The 23,931-nt window shown below is 39.0% G+C and overlaps 1 protein-coding gene across 3 annotated transcripts in view; it reads left to right on the top strand.

Annotated features, from left to right (window-relative positions):
* NKAIN2 (sodium/potassium transporting ATPase interacting 2) overlaps nt 1-23,931 on the top strand; it is a 508,006-nt gene that overhangs the window by 430,371 nt on the left and 53,704 nt on the right. For all 3 annotated transcript variants that reach the window (XM_058019464.1, XM_058019463.1, XM_058019465.1), the window contains exon 4: nt 787-987. In XM_058019464.1, coding sequence (XP_057875447.1) covers nt 787-987 — 201 coding nt within the window. The remainder of the gene's footprint in view (nt 1-786; nt 988-23,931) is intronic.

The raw sequence follows: 23,931 nt of genomic DNA, 5'->3' as shown, positions 1-23,931 counted from the left end.
AACACTATCAAGTAATGTGCAACCACATATAATTTATGAAAGTAATATCCGTAGTATTGTTTATGATGTGCATTAATAATTTATTAATCCTTTATGAACTATTTATAAATGCAGTCCTAATGGAAGGCATGGCTGACTAGTTACTCCATCACCCAAGCTGTATGGGAGTCAAAGGTTGCACACCTCTGCCCCTCCTTTTTACCTCGCCCAGTAGTCTTTAGACAAAGCAACACACTCTTTCCTTACAGAATCCTAGGAAATTAGAAATCAGAGAGAGGCATTGTAAAGAGATTTGCCTGCAAGCAAATGCACAGGATTCTTCGATCTTCTCCAATATTTTAGCAGAGCTACCATAGGTCTCCTTCGCTAGGTCCATGAGAAAAAACTCCTTGCAGATGATGTGTGTATATTAAATTGTACAAAGTCTTGATTCTAGGGGATTTTTGTATAGTTTGGTACATCAGACCAACAAAGCATGGGCCATCAATCCTTATGGTATCCCCTGGAAAATGGGCAATCAGTAGAAATGAGTGCTGTAGTCTAGGCTGCCATGATCTCTAGGAACAGATCCTGGCTTGCAGGATTATTTTTCTGCTCCAAAGCATTTCTGCCTGACAAGGTACAGCCACTTCTGCTTGCAGCAGGCAAGCTCCACTAACTTTCATGTGCCAGCACAGTTTTATTGCAGCTCTTTGCTTCCTTATGCATGCTGTGAAATCCCTTGCTGAGGCATTGGATACCAGAGTACCATCCCCACACATTAATTCTTCTCTTGCTCTCCTGCAGGAAACAGATCTCATTCTGACCTTTAACATCTCAATGCACCGTTCCTGGTGGATGGAGAATGGGCCAGGCTGCACCGTGACCTCAGTAACCCCAGCACCAGACTGGGCACCAGAGGATCATCGTTACATCACTGTCTCGGGGTGTTTCCTTGAATACCAGTACATAGAAGTGGCTCACAGCTCTCTTCAGATCTTCCTTGCAGTAAGTGTTTACAAATAACTTCGATTCCACCGCCTTTTCAGGATTTCTTCTTGTCTTTACTGGAATAGTGGATGGTTGTGGCATTCACTCACAAACCTTGGCTTTAGGTCTTTGTTTACTTATGAAACTCAGTTGTCATTCAGCCAGTTCAAGATAGCTGCATGCAAAAATTTCCAACATCATATTTATTACTGCACTAAGAACTACTGACATGGCACACTCTGTTTTCCTGATACTATAATATATAAGTTTTGACATAATAGCAAGTTAAAGCTATTGTTGTGAAAGCCAAATTAAATATGAAATTGAATACAAAAGACAAACTAACAGTAAAAATAGATTCCCTGATCAGTTCACAGGACTCAAACTCATCAATTTTTTTTTAACTGTATTAACTGACATTAGACTACAATGGGAGGGGTTTTCCCTCCTCTCCCCTCCCCTCCTGAAAAAGTTACACTTATGTGAAAATCAAAACCCAAGATCTTAAATCTTTTATAGGAGTATAAGAATCCATTGTTGCACTGCAGAAAATTTATAAGGGATGAAAACTGTTTGCTTGGGGGAAATAATGGAGCTCACATTTATCCAAAAAGTGGGTGACTTTTCCATTTATCCCCCAGCATTTTTTATCACTCAGACTTGACTCATCACTCAGACTAAGATCATCAAGCCCAACCCTTAACACAGGACTGCCAAGTCCAACACTAAAGCCTGCACTTAAGCGTTTCATCTACACATATTTTAATACCTCCAGGGAAGACAACTACACCATTGCCCTGGGCAGCCTGTTCAAGTGCTCAACAAACCTTTGGGGAATAATTTTTTCTTAATATTCAACATAAAGTTTCCCTGGTGCAAGCTTGATTTCCTTTCATCCAGAGCAGGATGCCAATGGCCTTCTTAGCCACGTGGGCACACGCTGGCTCCTGTTGAGTCAGTGTTGACCAGCACCCCCAGGTCCTTTTCCAACAGACAGCTTTCCAGACACTCTGCCCCCAGCCTGTGGCAGTGCCTACAGTTGTTGTGACCCAAGTGCAGGACCTGGCACTTGGCCTTGCTGAACTTCATATAATTGGCTTTGGCCCATTGATTCAGCCTGCCCTCTGCTCTGCAGAGCTCTCCTACCCTCAAGCCTTCAAAAACAGAAAACCAGACTATTTTTTCTGCCTTTTATTTTTTAATTTAATGAACGGTGAACAAGAAACTCGAAGTATATATAGTTCAAGCCCAGTTCTGTTCCTGATTCAACAAGGTTTTTTGTGTGTCTGTGTTTAAATAGAGCTGTGGTTTTGGATAATCTCATTCTTTTCAAGTTAGAGTAATGGTTCAAAATAACCAGCCATTAGTAATCTGCTAGCTGTAGCTAACTACATCTGTGTTATATTCCCATTCATGTTACTCCAAATGTGGTTATCACAGGTAAAGGACTGCACAGCATAAGTATGGGTCAATTTTACAAACCATGTGCTCGACTACTGTTGACATCACTTTCACATTTCCCATTGTGGCTATTTTTTCCTATTAGAAATGCTAGTGTAAATTCACTCCCATATTAAATGTGATTAAATGGGAAACAGAGGAATTAACTGGTAAAGCTCAGTGACACACAACACAAAGTAAGAAGAGAAGATACTGTTTGTGTCAGGAAAATGAATCCACAAATACCAGAGGTTTATATCCAAATAGGAGACAGTCCTGTTACTTTATTTGAATAAAGGGACAGGTCATAGGCATTTCCCATGGGGTCCCTCAAATTGTTAGAGGACTCAACCTCCTTTTTATCTTAATTTCCCTGCCATATTTCCCTCTATCTTTCCCTATTGGGTGAAGTACTTGAGAGGTACAGACTTTCCAAATCACCTACCACCCCCTTCTAATATATACCTTCTCCCTTTTCTTTTCTTTGTGTCAGTCTGTGGAATTCCTATGGAGTTGCATTGTCAGTGGAGTTGGACTAAATAATTTCCAGAGGTCCCTTCCTACTCTAACAATTCTGTGAATCTGTGATTCTGTATTTCTGTGGAATAACTCCCCTATTTCCTGCCCTCCCTAATTCTTGATCAATATCATAGCTGAATCTGCTAAGGTGAGATCTTAGCTTCATCACACTTTGACAGCAACAGCTATTTAAAGGTTTGGTGATAAATGCAGAAAAAATTGCATAATTTTGGCCACAACTAATTGAATATTCTTGTTGGAGAGAGCTAACCCTTAATGTAGCCTGTGCTCACATACTCTCCAGTAGGCACTTCTCTCCCAGGGAAGTCTCATTTACAGAGCTCCCAAGTCTTGAGCATCTGATCCATCCAATATGCTCTGCAAGGACCACAACTCTGCCTGTCCTTATGTCTACAAATTACCAAAATGAACTGGTCTAGTGATGGCATGACTCATATATGCTTCAGGCAATAAAGTGTCCTTGTGTGTTTAAAGGCTATTGATTCTTGTTGCCTGCATTAGAGAAGCTATTTCATTTTCAGGCCTACTGGGTTATCAAGGATAGATATACTTAAATGACTGATCTCTGGAGAGAATTATTCCAGGTAAAGAATGAGGTCAGTGGTACTAATGGGGATTTGATTTGCAGCTATTTGAGCTGCATTCTGTATGGTGTCTGCAGAGTGGAGTCTGACTGAAACTTCCTAGCTGTAAACAATAGGAGGTATAGCTGCCACTTCTCCATGGGGAGGGCAGTGCTTGGGAGGGACACAGGGCAGGTCGTACACCACTGGTAATCTTGGCATGTCGTGTCAGGGCTTAAGGTGGTCATTGGCTCTGCATGGAAATAGCATTTGCATCCCAGCCTTTTGTCACACAGCTGAAAGTTTCTCATAAGCTGGCAGTTTCTCGGCACTCACACATATCAGTGTCTAATTCTACCTTCAGAGCCTATGTACAATTTTCTTCATTTCCACAGTTCGTTGAACTCTTGTCTTTTAAGAGAACGTGAAAGGCTTTTCAGTTCAGGCCCTGAGCTGCAGTTCAGGTCAGAGAGTTCTGCTTCCAGATCTATCACAATATTCTTCTGAAACCATTTAATCTCTCTGTACCTCTTTCCAAGTGCAGAAGAGAGACAGAGAAGCGTGCCTAAATTTTTCATGTTCATTTCATAAGACTCTGTACCATTTGCCTAGATAGAGATCTCTTGAATCTTTCAAAAAGCCCCTAAATATGCGAGACACCCAGTACAGGAAGGTCTTTGTGTGGTACAAGGAAATTATAATGTTAATTGCATTTCATACAGAAATTGAGCTCAGATTCTCTGCATCCTCCTTTTGTCTTTGTTTTACTCTTTGATATGCATGACCTGCCCTCATTCCCACAAGTCTGTTCTTGCAAAAGTCAACAAATTAAAACCCATTTGTAGATCAAAATTCTGAAAAGATGCAAATTAGAGATCAGCCTTGGAGATAAGTGTAACAGAATTACAAATCTATTTGCCAACACAGGATTAAAAGTATTTAGTATGCTTATCTTTTACTTCTCACATACTCAAAAGTCTATTGATTTTAGTGGAGATAAGTGCCTGAGTTATGGGAATATGACTAATGTGAAGGCATCACCTTAGCCAGTTTGGGTTTTAGTTATATAGCCCTCGAAAAGATGAACTGTGTAATATTATTCCAGTAAAACAAGTGGAAGAAAGGCATTTCTTATGTATTGCATCTGCATTATTGATGGTAATTTACATACCAAATAAATAAAACCATAAGTAAACTCTTACATAAAAGTATTGACCATTTTCAAAGTGATCCTGTCCACTGACTTTTATGTGCTATATATTAGTCTGAATTTCTTTTGTTCCTTCCTGTATTTGTGCTTGAGTATATGCTTCATGCAATCATTAAAATTATTATTTCATGCTTCAAACTCTGTAATTTGTAATTACCCATCCATAGTATTTACAGTAAATGTATATTGTTTGGATTTCTGCAAAGTCTGCATCAAGCACAATACCTTTCAAGCCCTGATGCTGTCAGATTGATTTAAAACATCGTGAAGCATAACTGTTCTATTAAGATGCAATAGTACAGCTATGAAGTTAGGATGCCAGCATCAAAATCTCTGCTCTGTTGCAGGCTTCCCATAAGACCTCTGGCAGGGTGCTTAATTCATGCCAATTATTGTCTGTACTATACAAACAGTGGTTCTTAAATATTTCAGAAAGATGCTGCCAGGACAATTCCATTAAACATTGCAGGTAATCCAATATTATGGAAAGGTGGTCTGTGCATGTATTTAAGCACTTGGAACAGTAGAATAGCATTAATGTTCCCTGCTTCTCTTAAGGATTAATAATTAGAATAGGATAGTCTTAAAATCTTTAATATTTGCATAGCACAGGTGGCATTAAATACTTTCATGCCTGGGTGGAGAGATAGGACTACTCAGTAAAAGTGTGCTTTTCCGAGAATATATTTACTGAACTATCTACCTGTGTTTTAGACCTCCATGCTCAAATACGTTACTCAGAGTCTAACACTTAAAGGCCCTCAACATTGCTGAGGAGATATGATCGGAAAAAAAGCAGTGGTTCCCATCCAAAAGAACTATACTTTGAAGTATAAAACAAGCCAGCCCCCCCCCATATGGAAAGGAAAGGAGGAAAAGACAGGGAGACAGAGAGAGAATATTAGTTTGAAGTTTCATTGGATCTCCTGTTTGACCATTGTCAGTTTTTCTGTAGACATGATAAAAATGCCCTATGTTTCAGAATGAATGAACTTCTGATAAATTTTATCTGCTGGAAAATTATCCTACGAAGCAGACAAAGACAGAAGTGTGTGAAAGTTTAAAATTTAGGAATTCACTGACAAGAAGCTGGTGTCTCATTAGCAGTGCACTCTCATAGTGGCAGGAGGGGACAAGCCAGGTGGGACAGGCCACAGAGAGACTTGCAAGAGGATGAAGTAGGTGAATTTCACTGGAAAAAACTAAGGAGAAGAAATGGATGTTTTAAAGCAAGAGGTGGAAAATGGAGAAGACATGGCACAGGAGGAGAGCCAGGTTGCTCCTCAGAAACTGAGACTCACAGAGTGAGACATCAAGAGGGTATAAGCAGGACACCAAAGGTTAAAGAGAGAGCTTGTAAAGGTCTGGCATTTAGATCAGAAAGAGAACAAAAGCCTTCTGCTAGGGAAGATCTCTTTTTTTTTTTTTTCTTGTGGTTTTATTTTTATTTTTATTTGAGAAGGTATTGATAACAGCTGAGCAGAGAAAAAAGCCAGAAGTTCCTCCAGATACACCAGCAAATTATAGAACAAGACTGAAAGACTCAAGGCAGCATTTATATCAGCGGGACAGACTGCATGATACAAGGAAAGGCAAAACAGCAAAGGCAGGGGAGTTGTGGAAAGTAGTCACAGGAATGCATGAAAAATGAAAGCTGCCTATCAAATAATATCATTAAGAATGAGGCAAACAGTAAAAGAGTGTTTCTGTGTGTCCCAAAATATTCATGAGTAGAAACAACACATAGGTTTGCCCTGGATAATCCAAGCTGAAATTCTAAAATTAAACAGGCAGTTCCCTTTGATAGAGCTGCAAAGGAGTATTCTGAAAACTTGTACTGTAGTAACAGCCTTCAATGTGCTCAGATGGATAATATTCATCTTTTTGGAAGAGTAACTATTGATGTAGCCCTTGTGTTCTGCCAATAAACCAACATATTCCATTCCTCTGCTCAAAATACATACAGTGTGATATGGTGGGAAAAAACAAAATGCAGCAAAGCTCTTGCAAAACATCAAATGCAGCAGTAAACCTAATGCTGTGTTCTTAATTTTCCAGTCCTTTTTACCCAATATAGAGGTCATCAATTGTGCAGGAAGTACATCTTGCACATAAAAGCCTGTTCTTAGATTTGTCCTTGATGACTTTTTTCCTGCACCTCCCTTCTGTCAACAGCCTCCACCTCTTTTACATGCTAATATTCATTCATGTACTTTGCACATCAGCTGTCTCTTCCTGTGCTTTTAGAGTGGTGCGAATATTTATATGTGAGTAAGGAGACAAGAGCTCATGTAATTAAGTTGTGACTCTTTGAACCTAATGGAGAAAAATAACATTATTTAATTAAGGCAAAGTTCTTTTCTAGGGCAATACAGCGGTTGAAAGAAAATTGATTCTCAATGATATAGATTGGTACTTTAGAAAGTCTTTTTTTCACTGTGGGACTGGGCAAAATCAGCACAATGTGAAGAGGGTATGAATCATTGTAAAGTGTTAATAACACTGACTTGCCATGTTAGCAGGCAAGCATCAGGTTCAGGCACCTTTGACATTGGCTCAGAGCACAGTATATTGCTATTTCTGTGTTTGACAATAAGGCTACAACATATGTCATTAGTATTTTGAAGGATTTCTGTAAGAGATTTTTTTTTATGTCTGTATGTATTACCTGTTATTGCTTCTATCAAATTTTACCTGCATTTCTTCACTACTTCTTGCAGAAAACTGAATTTTACACATCAAAGCATAAATGTTTTTCATAATGAGTAGGTTGATTTGTCAGTAGAATTGTACTCATTCATTTCCCTGAAAACTTCCCTTCTTAATGAGCTGTGTTTGTATAAAGCTAAGCTATATAATTGTCTGAAAACAAGTTTTCTCCAACTCAGAAGAGAGAAGTCAGCTTTAAACAGTCTTCCCTGACCAAGGCAAACAGGATTGTCTCTGAAATGTTTATTTCCCTGGTGGAGAGAAAGACAACAGCACCAGCATGAGCTGAGACTGAAAGAAGCAATTCTGCTTCTCACAGATGTTCTTGAGCTACCAAAGGCAAATAGCATATGTGATTTTTTTTTTTTGTTTTGTTTTTTGTTTTTTGTTTCTTTGAGTGGGATTGGAATTATGAAAACAAAGAGCTGAACATTGGACTCATTACTTTGTGGCTGGAGGGAATTTTCCTGAGAATTTGTTTTGATCACCTCATATGTGTTCCTTGACACAGGGGACTCTGAATTCTGGCTGGCCCTGATCTGACAGAGCAATGAGATTAGGGATCCCCAGGTTCAGTGTCCAGGGGCTGTGTGATCTGGGTGGGGCTTTGCTCACTGGTGATGCTTTGTTTCTGACTTGCTGCCTCCCACAGCTGGCATTTAAATTATTCCTCAATTCTGGTACTGGCATAGGTCTGTTTTTATTTCTCTGTCATAGCATGAGAGCTGCACGTGAACATGTTCCAGCTATACACAGATATATGAATTGGACTGGGGTCTATTTAACCTAGTCTTGGTGAGCCTCTCTTTGAAGAGATTCTGGATAAATAGCCTAGTCCATTTGATTTTTCTCTCTATATAAAGAAATTTACAAGGTAGAAAAAGCTTATTACACTTGTTTGAGATGTAAAAATAGTACTGAGAAGAACAGCAATAATAATAAGTAGCACAAGCTTTTATAATCATAATTATTCCTCTACAATATGTAGTTAAACAAAAAGCAATACCTCTTCATACTGAAAACTCATAGTCAAGTGCCAGGTTCACCAACCTCATTCCTGAGCTGCTTCTGAAGGTACAATAAAAATGAGGGCTGCTGCTTGGAAATATTGAAAACCCCATCCACAGTACAGCTATACCTCAGTGTCTCCATGCTTGGTATTCCTGCTGATATTACAGTACTGTCTTGTTCTGCTTGATACAAAAGTGGCATTTGCCATTTTGCTTCATATCCCAGAAGAAGCCCCTCTAGTTCTGGAAGTAAAAGGACTCAGTTCATGAGTTAAGGTGATTTTTTCCTGACTACAATATAGAGAGTCATAAAACATACAGTCAACTTCCTCACTTCATTATAGAGGCAAACACATTAAAAAAAAAAAAAAAAAAAAAAAAACTACCAGAAAAAGAACTATGATTGTTTCTCAAATTTGTGGTGAACCTCCAATGGTATACTTTAGGTAGTATGCTTCATATTTCATTTTTGTGTGCTGTTAGCACAGCTTCCTGAGCAGAAGATGAACTGAGCACATAAAAGTATAGTGTTACGAAAACATAGAATGAACTGTTTTGCAGCTTTAGTCATGACTATTCTGGTCACAATACCATGGTTCTGAAAATCTGATCTGTAAAATTCACCAAAGATAAACAATGTCAGCAACTGTAACTGAACCTGTATTGAAGGCACTGAGCAATGATAGATTCCTGAAATTCTATAATACAACTTGAGTGCTTCTGGTAGAGCTAACTACCCCACTAAAAAGAATAACTGTGTCTAAGGAATATGGAAATGTAGAAAGTATTTAGATGTCCCTATTCTTTAGTGTGTGTACAATAAAAACAATTATATGACATTATGAATTCTGCAATTTTTTTCCCCGTTTTCTAGCACAGACAGCATAACAAGGCTTTCGGCTTCCAGAAAAATAAAAAGTAAAAATACCTTGCTTTCATGCAACTGTGTACTCTAGAACCCTTGGAATAAATTTCTGAATCAGGCCAAGGTATTGGGGTCAGAAAACTGCTCACAGTATTTTTGATAACTTAAGTTTCTCTTGCAATCTCAGGATCAGAGCTAATTGGGAATTTTCTGAAGGAACATGATTCTTTTGAAAAATGCATCAGCTCTGAAGTGTTTTGTCTTAACAGTGTCATAATGGTCATTTAAAGTGCAGGCAAGTGATCTTTAACATAGCACCTGATTTTTTGGTATATTTTTTTGGCTGGCTGCTTGGGCTCTGGAATTTCATAGTACATTTGTACTTGGACAAGGCTCATCCTAAAAAATGCAGCATGGTTATTCAGAATATTTGACTTTTGCTAAAGGCCCTGTCATGCGTTCATCAGACAGTATCATGGTCCCAGACTCTGTTGGGCCATGGGTACAGAGGTAGCACAAACCAGGGAGCATCTCTGATAGCCAGTTTGGATCTGCTCATCTTGTTCTGAGGCAGAAAAAGAGCTTATTTGTGTGAACTTAAGCTGTGCTATACCATTTGGCCTCTAGGTCAGAAGGCAGTCTGCAGGTTATTGCAGTTGACACTATGTCTATATACACTTCTGTATGTTCACAACGTCATGGCAATCGCACACTTAGAGTTGGTGTTCCCTGGACATTTAGCAATATTAATGATACCTAGATCTCCAGCTAGTGTTTGAGTCCTGCTGTGGACTCTGACCTTGCAGTTCAGGAAGGAAACATGAATTGGAATCCTAGTATTGGGAGAGAAAAGTTTATCATGTGTCTTAGTTTTTTAGTGCTTATGTAGCACTCAAAACAATGCATGCAATAAAGATCCTCTGTTGAAATGCCTTAAGGATTCTTGGCTCTCTGACTTCTGCAGTTCTAAGGAAACTAGAGTCTGAGATTGAAAACTGAGTCTTTTTGTTGTAAATTTTCTGAAATTTCCACCTGAAACCTGGATTTTTATTGGCAGGTAATATTAATTAGGGAAAAAGTCATTGTCCCATCTAACTGAGGAAAATTACTTTCCCTTGAAATCAGAGGTTATCTTTTCTTTGCTCATATTCTCAGTAGACCTCAGCCAATTCTCACCACTTCTTTAATAGATGTTATCTTCAGCACCAGCTGGGCAGGTACAGAGCACATACATGCACTTCTGATATGTTTGGGGGCTTTCAAGGTGTGCCCCTGAGCAGTACCTTTCACCTAATCTGCAGCACTATTGAGACATCAGTTTTGCAGTACCCAACTGCTTGAAAGAGACTGACATAAACGATTCATGTTTTCAAAACCATTGGAGCAGGTTTTTTCCCAGCAGGCATTCCCAGCATTCTTTCAACTCTACCTTTGAGCTTTGTCAGCCTCTATTCTGGTCTGAGCACAGTAGAGGAAATAGCTATTTCTTAATGTATAAAATTTAATAATGAAATGTTGTCTTTGCTTCATTTTCCTTCTGTATGTCCATGTTTTCTGCAGACAGATCAGTTGTGTGTGCATAATCACAACCAGAGGAAAAAAAGGCAACTACAAAGCCACAAGAGCATTTGTCTTCTGGTAACAATTGTTTCCATAGATGGGAATTCAACATCACCATGACAGAATTTATTTTTCTTTATATGTTCACAATGATCAAGTAGTGACATCTGGAATCTACCCCAGAGGTTCAAGTCAATAAAATATTAATATGTGCCATTTCCAGCGAGAAGGTTGTAACAAGAACACAGCAGAGAAATCTCTGACATTTGTGCACTATTGTTTTGCACCTAATTATTTAACTGTTTCCTTTTCCACATACTCTTTTCCTAAAGATTAGGAAAAATAGATCTGGGACTAGGATGTGATTCCCTACCTTCCATTTAGGTGAACTGTTCAGATGGCCCTATTTCCTGGGAATGCTCTGGGAAGTGGCTACTGACAAGGGGCTGGATCCTCAGCACATCCTCCCCACTCCCTCGGAAGAGCAGCTCTGGGAGGAGCTGGACTGACTGCACACATCTGATTCATGATTGAAACCAGGCAAAGAAATTGAGGCAATGCTGGGCAGCCTCACCTGAAGAACTCACCATTTTCCCAAGAGATTATCAAGGCTTTCCTTAGTAATTCAATTCAATTAAATTCAATTCAATTCAGTCACAATGAGCAGAGAGAGCTGGAGGAAGAGAAGGACTGTCAAGCCTTGCTTTAGACAACTCCATTATTCCCATTCCTCTCATTCAGTGAATAAGTATTAACAGTCACTTATGCATAAGAAAAAATAATGAGGTTTAATGAATCTCCAAAGATCAGCTACTTCATAAAAGCAAATGCCACCCTTTTATCAGTAAAAGTCCTCCAAGTCCAACATCAGCAGCAGAGGGAATTTCTATTTTAAAGCAAATTGCACCCAGTTTCAGTAAATTATTACAGAATGATTGCTCAACTTTTATCCAGTCAATGTTATGCCTCCCCAGTGAACCAGTTTATTGTCAGTATGTCTGTTTCAAAACATGTCTTCCCTGGAAAGCACTCCTTCATTCGGCTTCTGCTGCTGGAAGCAGGCAACAGCTTGAAGCTAGCAGCTGCTCTTGAACAAAACAGGTAGAGAGGCAGAAAGGCTGCTGAATCCATAACAATAAGCACATCATGGCATAATTACAGTAAATCTCCAGAATGGTCTGTACACACAAAATGGCATATGTTTTGGACAGAGGAAGTGTGCACTAACAAAACCATACTATAACATAAGCATTTTCCACAGAAGTCCTGTTAGCTTGAAATTGATTTTTTATCTTGAAAATTATCATTGACAGAACCAAAGATGATATTTGAATGGTCAGCTAGTTAGCCTGAAGGGAATATAATTAATATCCTGAAGTGCAGGAGCATGTGATAGAAGGGTTTGGGGGAATTTTACAGTTGTAACTGCATAATCTAATACTGGTGCAGCCATTTAACCTTTCTTTGATATGCTCTTCTTTCACCACTGCATGTAATTGCTGTTCTGTTTTCTAAATGTCTTCATTTGACTTTGAACAGGTTAATAGGATTTATTGCTTCTGCAGCCTGCCTACACAAAACAGATTGTCAATATGGGCAATCCTTTGTGGTCTGCCAGGGAATAATAGACTGCTTTCTCCATCCCTGCTTTTAGGAAGTGATTTAGTTTCCTGAAGATTTAGGTACAAAAGGGAGAAGGGGGGGCAGGTAGTTTTTCTGTGTGAGTCTATCATGAGCTGGCACTGCTAAATGGCCACTTGGCATTCGCTGTATCAGCTGGTGGTGCTTGCCTCATTTTCAGATGGCAGCCCCCTGATTCTCCCTTAGAGATGCCTGCAGAAAATTTTCTATGTCTAGGTACCAATGGTACAAAATACATAACCCAGATACATTTCAAAGGTTGTGGCAGACTTTCACAAACATTTTCAGTTACAAACTGCATGAATTGATCTCATCTTCAAAAACGTTAATCTGCTAAATCATTGTTTTGTACTCTGGCTGAACCTACATTTTAGGTTTCAGTGGCTTTGTGGTTTGTAAAGATCGCTCTAAAATCACTGTGTATCATAAGAAAAGGATTTTTCCCTGGGCTGTTAGCTCTTTTTGCCATGATTATTGCTTCCTGCTGCAACCATCAGAATATAATGATGCAGCAAATTTTACAGAAATGTGAATTACATGAAAGGAACAAATTGTCATTTTTAAAGCATCAAGTCTTTCAAAATGTCTTCTGCACATGAGTTATGAAGCTCCAACTCAGTGGAAGAGGTTAGTCAAAATAAAAATTATTATACTGATTACATCTGAGGCATAGGTAAGCAATACATGCTGCATTTCCAGTCTCTTTTTGATTCTGGAAATAATACTGCTATGAGATGTTCATTATGAAGATCCTAAAAATTACCAGAAGTAGTAGTCATTTTAATTCTATGATTTTTTAATGTGTGGATGAACCAAATCCCTCTGCAGCACATTGTATTTTCTATCCTGAAATACCCCTTTTGTGCAGCTGTTTAGCTTCCTTAAACTCTGATTTATTTTCATTAAAGCAGTCAAAAAGAACCTGAGAAAGAAAAAGGAACGAGGGTGGGGTTTTTGTTTGTTTGGATGGTTTTTTGTTTGTTTCCTGGTTAGTTTCCTATAATTTTATGTAAACCAAATCAAACCTAACAAAAAAAACAAGCAAACAAACACAATTAAAAAAGGCCACAAAGAAAAAAATCCAACTGGTCCAACGGGTTTGTTTCCAAAGTCATATGAAGGTATTATCCTTCTATGCACTTACTGGGAATTGCCTTGGAAAGTGAGATCCATAACTAACAAGAATTCATAAACTTCCAGAAAAACAAAATTATTCCCATCTATTTCCAGACAAGGGATTTCTAGATAAGGACAGCCACAGATGGCAGCTGACTTCAGTGGACTGAACAAGCACCATACACTTGATTTGGAGGTTTTGATCTTGGAACAGGTCGGGACTTGGAGCTGAACTTTGCAAATATGCCTTCCTCAGCTCTAGCACACTTAGGAGCAACAGGCTCCATTTGATCCATAGCTCCTTAGAGAGCTCGACTCAGCGCACAGAGCTCTGAACAAGTCTCAGGGGGAACTTTGAAGGCAGTGTGAAGAGCATTAGTGCCATTAGCTGCCTCATGGAGGGATTTGGTGGCATTTTGGAGTCAGCATATGCAGCTGCATAGACCATTCAGGAGGTTTATAATTCTTCCTCTAACTTCAGGTGCTTAAACAAAACTTCCCTGCAATTAAAAAGTTACTTTTTCATTCGTCTGAAAGACTGTTTGAAGGTTTTTATCTCCCAAAGAGACTGTCAACTGGAAAAGAGCAAGGAATTTTCAACTGCTGAGGGATTACAAGTTAACTCCCGGTTAATGCACATAAACACAAAAGTGTGTTTGTCATCCCTTCTGGAAAGCTAACTGTTTTTAAAATTTCATTTTTAATATCTTAAGGTGTGTACAAGAACCTACCGCTCTTTTCCAATATCTAAAATTACCTTCAATACCCATTCTTCTGATGCTCTTCAAAATGGTTTCTAAGAGTCTCTTTGATTCTAGATGTAGAATTTTTATATGAATCCTAGGATCTAATAGTTTTCTATGCAAAGCATTTAGCAAATCAGAAACTCACATGGTAATATTCAGCTTTTTCAAAGGAATGTCTGAGAGATTAAGTTTCACATGAAAAAGACCCATTAGCTGGAAATGGTGAACATCTCAATTGTTTAACTATCCAACATTCCTCCCTATAGCTTGCCTAGCGAAATTTGAAAATATACCCTTGCTTCAGTTAGCATTTTCTTATTCTAAACTAAAAATTACTACTTGTTGTTGCAGTTGGTTCTGCTTGATTGTTGATGCTGTTGTTGTAATTTGATTTTATCATGTAGAATTCTTGTCACTCAGTTTGATCACTTACACTATCAAACATCATTCAGGGTGAAATAAAAAACTAAGTATATTATCATGTCAGATTGTTTTTGCAGAACTGCCATCATACTCTACAAATTTATGTTTGTTTACCAAAGCTACCTTAGTGTTCCAGAGACGTGACGTGGCATCTATTGAGCATTACTGAGCTTTACAGGAGTTGTTAGAATTCAGTACATTTGTTTGACTTTTTTTCCCCTTCATTTAACAGAAATGGCACTTGTCAAAATTGCAATCTGCTAACTTAAATTTGGGCATCATTCAGCCAGCCTCCACACACAAAGGTACTTTGGCTTTACTTCACGCAATCTGCGACCTTTGTTTTCTCTCCTTCTTGACAAATGGCCTCGCTAAAGCGACAGACACAGACAGACTGACGTGGAAGAGCATAGAGCAATTTGGAACCTGCATGCCTTGGATTTTTTAATGCCATCTCAATAATAATACACCAGTGACTAAAGCAGGTGATTGGAAGTGGAGCGGATGCATACAGACAGATGGATTAAGACAGCAGTAATTGTGCTTTCACTTGATTATGATATTAACAGGCTCCAGGTGATTTCTATTTTTCACAGCGTCACTCATCTCAACAAATCCCAGCAGGCTTGGAAGCAGAGTAGAGATGCATCCTGCTTTTCACATGAACCTGTTTCCAGTGTGAGCACTTAAGAGAGTTCTTCAGTCAAAAAGCAATTAGCTTCTGCAGTCTAGGGTGCCACTTAGAATATCCAGGCTCATGTGTTTCATCATAAAATTGACCTTTTTAATTTTTTATGCCTGAGATTCCCCACTAAAAGAGTTAGCATTAAAAAATACAACCCTAGAGAAAATACTGAAGGCACATGTAGAATTTATTAAAGGATGTCTGGCCCTGAAGTGCTGCAGATAGGAACTCCATCTGAATATAATAAAATGAAGTATGCATTATTGTGTTCTTAATTTTTAAGTAATTGGTGTCATTATGTAGCATAATGATACCAATTACATAAAAAGCATAGGAAAGCAATATGTGCTACATTTACAGGCTTGCATTTTTCCTGTAATAATTGCTTTTCCATACAAATAGTGTCTGCTTGCTGATACCTTTGAATAACTGTGCACAAATTATCCCAATGTTTCAGAGTTTGTTCTGCTTTTTTAGTAGCAGTGCCTGTCTTGGTACTGGTTGACAGAATTTTGACATTGACAGAATTTTGCACCATTTTCTTGTAATGGAGCCTTTCAATTGCCATTGACATTGAGGATAGGCAAAGAAATATCTCTTTTACCCACGCAACTTGAGTATAACTATTGCCAGCAACAGTAACATCTTCCCTCCACCTCTGGGATCCATCAAGTCAGAGAGTTTCAATAGCACAAGAGTACTCAAGATTTAAGGTACAAATAGATGTTAAGCTTTAGGAATATCTGGCAGAAGCTGACATAGTTTTAGTACTTCAGTATTTTGCTCTAAAATTTAGCAGCAAGTTCCACTCACATCTCTACTCTTTAGACAGAAAGAGGACATGACAGCACCTTTAGCCCTGCTTGGAAGTAGCATGAGGTCAGCTAAGGTTCTTGAAGCTGACATCTATTCCTACTTACAAACTAGTATGCAAGACCCCTACAAAAATGATCCTCTGTTGTAGCAAGGTAAACACAGTGCAGAGAAGAGCAATTGTAGGAAATAGGAATATGCATCTATGCAACACACATACACATCTCTGTGTGTCTGTGTATGAAATGAATGAAACAGAACTCACTGCAGTCCATATAGAGGAGATCTTTAACCAATGTGCAGTAGAACATTATTATAACATGCAAAGAAATTGTCAAGATTTATGCCTCATGTCACTCATTTGTCTGCATTCAGCTTCAGACCCAATGTCTGCTGTCTGGATAAGAAGTTATAGAAAATCAGCAAAGACAATGTTCTATAGACATGGCATAGACATCAGAATAATTCAGGGGTCCATCAACTTCAGAACCCAATCTCTGACACTGCCAATGAACAATGTGTCAGAATAAGCTGGAAGTTAACTCAGTTCCCTAATGAATTCATTGGGTCAATTCTGTACTCTGGTCTGAATGATGACACATGAGAAATTTTTGCTAGAGGATGGGCCATCCTTTAAGAAAGGATCAAATTTCTTCATTTTTCAGAAGAAAGGAAACAAAACAAAAATAAGCAAAACAATGGAAAGCTGCAAGAAAATCCACCCATCCTGTGCCCTTTAATCACTTGAAAGTCCTCTTCTCACCTCTGAAACTTTTCCGTGCACACTAGGCTGCTTCTCTTTTTCCTTTACTCACTGGGGATGCTCTAGCTCATTAAATTGCATGTCCTCTTTCTATCATTTCCCAAGAGTTCAGTTTTGCACTTCCCTAACTTTATTTCTTTAGCCTTTCCCTTGTCTTCCTTGTCCTTTATGCAAAATGGTGCAGGTTTTCTTTCACCTTTCATCATCTTTGCTGAACCAGCCTAAAACCTTATGTTATATCTTAAAACTTTTGAAAAATTCAAATTTATGTAAAGGATTCTGACTACGACCACCTTAATCTTTTTCCTTGTCACCCAACTTCCATTTGTTGTCTAACCATTCCACTCCATTTAGAAACTACTCTGTGTTCCAAAATCCGCTCTGAAACTCTCTGCTGTCTCGTTCTCATGGCAAATACTTTTTCTCAGATTTTGCTCCATGCTGTCTTTGCTTGTTATTTATGATGCTAAGCCCATTGGGGTACATGATGTAGTTTGTTTATGTTTATAATACTCCATGTAATATTATTGCCCTCTGTAAAGCAGTAGTGAAGGCACATTAAGACTGATAAGCCAATTTGAAGGAAAGCCTCCAATGATTAATGAACTTGTTGAATCAACTAGGACACCTGCTAATCATTTTTGAAGTACTGACAAATGTAACAGCTGTTAATTATACCAGCTGTAGCCTGCTTAGTGCTCAGGCAGTTTTACTACCATTAAAATAGCAAGACTTTTCTGAAAGTTACTTTGCCATTGTTTCCTTCCCTTCACAATACCGGCTGGAATAAGAAATATAGTGTACTGGATTTTGCTTGTTAATGAGTTAGTTAGGTTTAAGCTCCCACAAGCCACAGTGTGAGGAGAAGAAGCACAGGAAGACACAGAGGGCTGAAGCAGTCAACAGAAGAAAGCACTGTACTTAGAAAACTAATTTTCCTTTAAGTATGGTAGATTGCAGCTCTCTGAAGCAGAGTCCTTGCTTTCAAAAAACCAATTTCTGGCAGATTGCAGAGGTTATTCCCCTTTGGTTTTCCAGCATCAGACAGGAGATTGGAATGGTGGACCCTCTCTCAGGGGGCTGGCAGCTTCACAAAAACAGATGGGACCTGACAGTCTATTTCCCAGAGATGGAGTCTCTGAAGCAGGAAGCAGGGACGCCTGAAAGACTGTGGGGAAAGCTGCTTTAAAATGGGTGAATCAGGGACTCTTTTGACAGGAGGCAGCATCCGTTCACAGGCTACCAACTGTACTCTTTGTTATGTGACAGTCTTACCAGTCAGAGGTTGTGCTATGAGCTGCAAATGATTTGGTTAGGGTAATGTTGACCTGGGCAACACAAGCTGTGTTGCAGCTCCATGATTTTGATAAGAACCATTTGTTCTGCCTTGTCAGTGGGTGCACCTCCCTCAGTCTCCAGCCCCACCTCACTGATCGCATCGTAACCTCCTCATTCTGAGCTGCCAGTTAAGCTTCACCCACAAAGGACTTGAAACATCCTGCTTTTTCTTATTTCCTACAAATCCTTTAAATGAAAAAGAAATTATTTTCTGAAAATACTTTAAATTTAAACAGTTGGAGATTGACTTGTGAGAACCTTTGAAATCCAAATCTCTCGTCCTAAAAATGTAATTGAGTGTTTGCAGAAGATGCACATTGCATCTATCAGAGAAAGGCTGTCCCTGAGGAGCTAGCTCTGTGCATTGCAGGCATGCAAGCAGGTACCTCTCTTCACCAGCTGCAGGAAAGTGTGCCAGCTTTTTAGCAACTGATAAGAGTAATCTTATCAGTTAAAAAAAATTTAAAAAAAAATAAAAAAACAAGAAGGTTGGATGAAAAGAATCAATATGCAGGTCCTGATCTAGATTGCTGAACAATGATGTTAAGTTATTGGAGAAAGACAGAAAGAAGGATACACCAGAGGGTCTCTCAGTTTTTATATACTCCTACTTAAAACAGAAATGTACTGAAAATGCAGATATAGATGGGTTTGGGTGATGGCTCACCTGCAAGACAATGTGTTTGGGCTCTTTCTTAGTGCAGGAAGGGACCTGCAGAGACTGAGGTCTTGTCTACAAGGGAGGTGTGAAAATCCACATTGGAACAAGTGGTCATTTCAAACCATTGTCTTGGAGTAGGTGCTTTCCATCCTTGAAAAAAGGGAGATGGAATTAAAACTTCACCAACTGAGGTAGATCTAAACGTGGCCTGATCCCAAGAAGTGAAAGTTATAGCAGAGGCCATGAGGTGATTCTGCAGCTTTAAGTGTCCTCCTGTCTTCGTGTTCCTGGGTGGTGGGAGGGTCTGATGTGAGCCCCATGGAAACACTGCTGATGCCATAGATGCCTCTGAGAACTGGTCTATGGGTGCAGCACTTAGAACTCTGTGACCCATCCTCTCTTCAGCATTCTTAGAAAGCAACTTTATCCTTGAGCTATTCCTGACACAACCAAAAGCTGTAATTAGGGTCAGACAGCTTTATATCTTATCAGACAATATTATATCTTGTACAGATCCTCACTATGTTTTTAAGCAGCTTTCTGTCTTCCAGGAAAGGCACTTCATCCTAATACAGTTAATAGAGTTATTTCTTGTTGCAATATTAGTAGCAGATTTTTAATATTTCCTGTCATCATTAACAAGTATTTAACTGGATTTCAGATATGTACGAAATTAAACTCAATGTAATGTAAACATTATGTCAAGTTGGATTTTTGATGCAAATCAATGTATTTATAGCTGTGCACCCATTCACGTAAGGGTATGCATTTGTTCATTGAGTTTTAATTAATAGAATCCTTGCCAATTCCTCTTTAGACCTTTATTATCCCTTTCTTTTAATGCACTCCATTCATCACCTTTAAAAATTAGACCAATTTAGTTGCATAATTTGAATCCATAATTGAATCTGCTAGCTACTCTCAGACTTTACAAGTTAATCAAATGACATCGTTTTAAACACATTTTCAGTGCATGGGAAAAACTGTGTTAGTGACTAACCCCCAGCCCATTTAAAATGGGAAACTTATTCTAAGCCAGGCTCTGTGCTGATTAAACTTCTTCTCCAGACTGAATTTTTCCAATCCCTGATAAAAATTAATAACATAAGACTATGTAGAAGGATGAATAAAGTATAATTCTAGTTAAGAACGGGAAATGACAAATGAATGAAAAATCCTATCTAGGGGTGGAAAATAAATGTGTAATTGAACAGCACAGAACCATATGTCAAATGCCTTCACAGAAAGAGGCAGGAAAAGAAAATCCCAACAGTATCTCAGTGAAAACACCAGCACAACTGCTTCTCCTTACTAGAGTGCTGTGGACTCACCAGGGACATCTTACCTGGTCTAGCATTTGACAAGTCTCTGTTTATGTGTGCTGTCACCCAGACAATATTTTATATTCCCCCATTCTGTCTCCCTCTCAGGCTAAAAAAGCTGTGCATAAGCTACCAGAAAGGAACCCAAGTAAATTAGGCAGGACTGACAGCTATCAGAACTAGTGACTTAATCAGAAAGTTGCTTTGTTTTAAGCCCTGATGTGTTTGAATTCCATTAGACTTGCATGGATTTGTGCCAGAAATTATTTTAAAAGTATGGCGAGCAAATAATGTTTCATCTATGTAGGTGAAACCTTTGCAAGGATGGGGGGGTGTGAAGTGGGAGAAAAAAATATGTGGATTTCCATGGAATAAGGATATGAAAATTCGTGGAATGCCATTATGAATGTCCATGGTATTAATTTATTTTCCTGCTCCCTGCTGTATATCTTTACCAGCAAAAACATAGATGTTTATGGTACTGTATTAAAATAAATCTGAAATCCAGTAGTGGAAATTACTTAAGCTATAGCAGCAGAAACTAGTCTTGCCAATATATTCTACATCTCTTTTAGAAACCTTTGCTTGTGTGGCTGTATTGATTCTCAGTGCAGATCTATGTTTCCATTTTAATGTTATACCTCTGGTTTTACCTTACTTCATTGACTTGCAGGCAAAAAATGTTGAGTAAATGCTTCAGTGCAAGCAACATAATCCTTTGCCTTTCCACTCAACAAAAGAAACATTATTTTTAGAGCACAAAGTAAATAAATTTTAGCAGCACTAGAATGTCCTGCAAATTACATTCTTTGGCTTCTTTTAACTCTCTGAATTCCTTTCTTAGAAGCTTTTCTGGATGGCCAATAAAGCCATAATGACCTGGCAGCAGGGGTGTTACTTAAGACAATGTGCAGTGAGCCCTAGATGTCAGGGAAAAAGAACTGGAAGAGGAAAGGTCAAGTACTGGCAGTGAAATGAGCAAAATTTCTTTCCACTACTCTTAGCTCACTTTGTTTGTTTTATCCCTTTGCTGTTAGCATCACCCAAATCTCACAGTTCTCTTCACTTTCCTCTTGTTGCCAGTTTAACAGAAGAATACAACAGCTGACTAACACGTGCAGTCAAATCATCACTACATCTATGTGAAAAAGCATTCAACCTTTCATCAGCTTCTGAGCTGTAGGATTACCTCCCAGAGCATGAACCTCTCTCAGGTCTCCAATACACATTTGATTCCAGAGCACATCACCTGTATTGTATTGACAAGCAGTTCCTGGTCAAGGCTGTCTCCTCTGGGCTTGTGGTTGTGTTTGTGGGGTTCCTCACCCGACTCAGAATTGTCATGAACTCAGGAACTCTGATGCTGCTTCCTATACAGAAAAGGAAATTATTACTGCATCACTGCACAGTGATGCTATACATTTCATTTCAACACTTTTTTAATTAGTAAAAGCCTAGAATAGTTCCAAATCACTGTACTGTTAATTTGATGGTTAATGTATATTTTTATCCTAAATAGAATATACAATGAGTGTATTAGATATAAAAAAAGGGTCTGAGAGCATTTGGTTGTTCTAAAAAAGACCATTTTTTTCTTACAGTTTCAATTAATATTTGGCTGAAAACCAAAGAAAAATAACCAAAGATCTAAAATATACTTCTCAGATTGATTTTTTTTTCTGATAGATTTATACTTTTAAAAGTAAGTTTGACTAGACTCTAACTCCCTAAAACCTGGGCTCATTTCCAGATTTAAGCTTGAAGATTTATTGCATTTCCACCCTCTATTCTGCTTCCCAGGCACTATCTGCTTTTGGCAATTAATACAAACGTTATGGGGTTTGATTTGCTTCACTGCAGCATGTGAACTCAATTTCTCTTCATTTGTAGCTTTGAAATAGCATAAGCCTGTTTGTGACAGTCTTTCACATTGCACTGGTACTGCTTACTGAGCTGTGGGTGCAGAGCAGCAGTGCCAGCTGTACAGAATGCATCCCTTTTGTTTTAGCCCAGATATGCTCACTTCGTGCCACATCAAGGCAGGAATTTAGACAAGCAAGTGTACAGCTGGGGTGGAAATGGGTTTATCAGCCGTCTTACTGATAACACACATAGCTTTACATGAGCTAAAAGGGCAGTGGAGGGAGCCCCAAAGCTGCATGGGGTTCTGCACCCGATACTAAAGTTTAATTTATTTTTATTATGCAGAATTACATGTCACAAATCTCAAGTTGTTCCCACATTCATTTGCCCACAGACCCTCACTAACAGAGCAGTGTATTAGTACAGGCTAATGTGTCCAAACAAACCAAACTGCATAATGAACATCTCCAACCAAACTTCCACCACTGCCCACTGCCGCTCCAAATCCTCTGGGAAACAGCGGGTATCTCTAACTGTGGCTGGAGCAGATATCAACTTCAAATTTTAGCTGGTATCAGTAAACCTTGTACACCACTGAACATTTCAATGAACATTTGAACACTTCAAAGTTGTTCCCATGTCCGAATATCTGCTGAGGAAGAAAAATATTCATTGGACTCAGAAAAGAAAAATGACTGATTAAATGAATTTGAGAGTAAAGTCATCCCATGTACACAAGTATCTGTGGAACTCTTCTGCGGTCCAGAACCAGTAAAGTCATCCCATGTACACAAGTATCTGTGGAACTCTTCTGCAGTCCAGAACCAGAGTGTTCCCAGCTCTAACTGAGGCTGGAGAGCCTGGCCACCAATGTAGCTGTAGCAGCATGCGAGCACAGGGTCAGCTGGCTGTCCCACAACCAAAGGATGAATCCTCCTGGATGGGCTGATAGGGTTTGACAGCCATTCCACCCTGCTCCAGCAGTCCCAATACATGCACCAGATATGAAAAAATGAATATTGCACCCATTGTCCTTAAAATCATTATTTCATTTCTCTCTGTGGCACTTTTGGGGGGAGAGGGAGGGGGCAGGGGCTGGGCAGGCACTGATCTCATCTCTGTGTGACCAGTGACAGGACCTGAGGGAATGGCCTGAAGTTGTGTCAGGGGAGATTTAGGCTGGACATCAGGAAAAGCTTCTTCTCCCAGAGGGTGTCTGGGCACTGGAACAGCTTCCCCAGAGAAGTGGTTCCTGACAGAGTTCAAGTGTCTGTACAGTACTTTCAGGCTCATGGTGTAACTCTTGGGCATGGTCCTATGCAAGGCCAGGGATTGGACTTGATGATCCTTGAGGATCCCTTCTACCTCAGCTTATTCTGTGATTCTTTGACTCCTGTTATATTGCAGCATCTGTTGAGAATTTGGAAGACTACGATGATTCTTTCTTCATCATCAGAGTATTTCTTATTTGTATTGAACCTCAAAGACTTTTTAACAGGGTGAACAAGAAACAACTACAGTTGCTCACGTTAGATTAATGTACCTGCATTTATTTTTATTCTCCTTTATAATGATACAGTGGTCATCTGACCAATGTTAAGGGAGCTGTAAGGAAATTAGGAAGTTCAGAGAAAAGGTACATCTACCTCACACAAAAGAAACCACCCCAAAATACCCAGAAAATACCCTGAGCA

This window comes from Melospiza georgiana, chromosome 3 (genome assembly GCF_028018845.1).
Source record: "Melospiza georgiana isolate bMelGeo1 chromosome 3, bMelGeo1.pri, whole genome shotgun sequence".
Lineage (NCBI taxonomy): Eukaryota > Metazoa > Chordata > Aves > Passeriformes > Passerellidae > Melospiza > Melospiza georgiana.
Note: the sequence above shows the minus strand (reverse complement) of the source record. Positions and strands in the feature narration are given on the sequence as shown.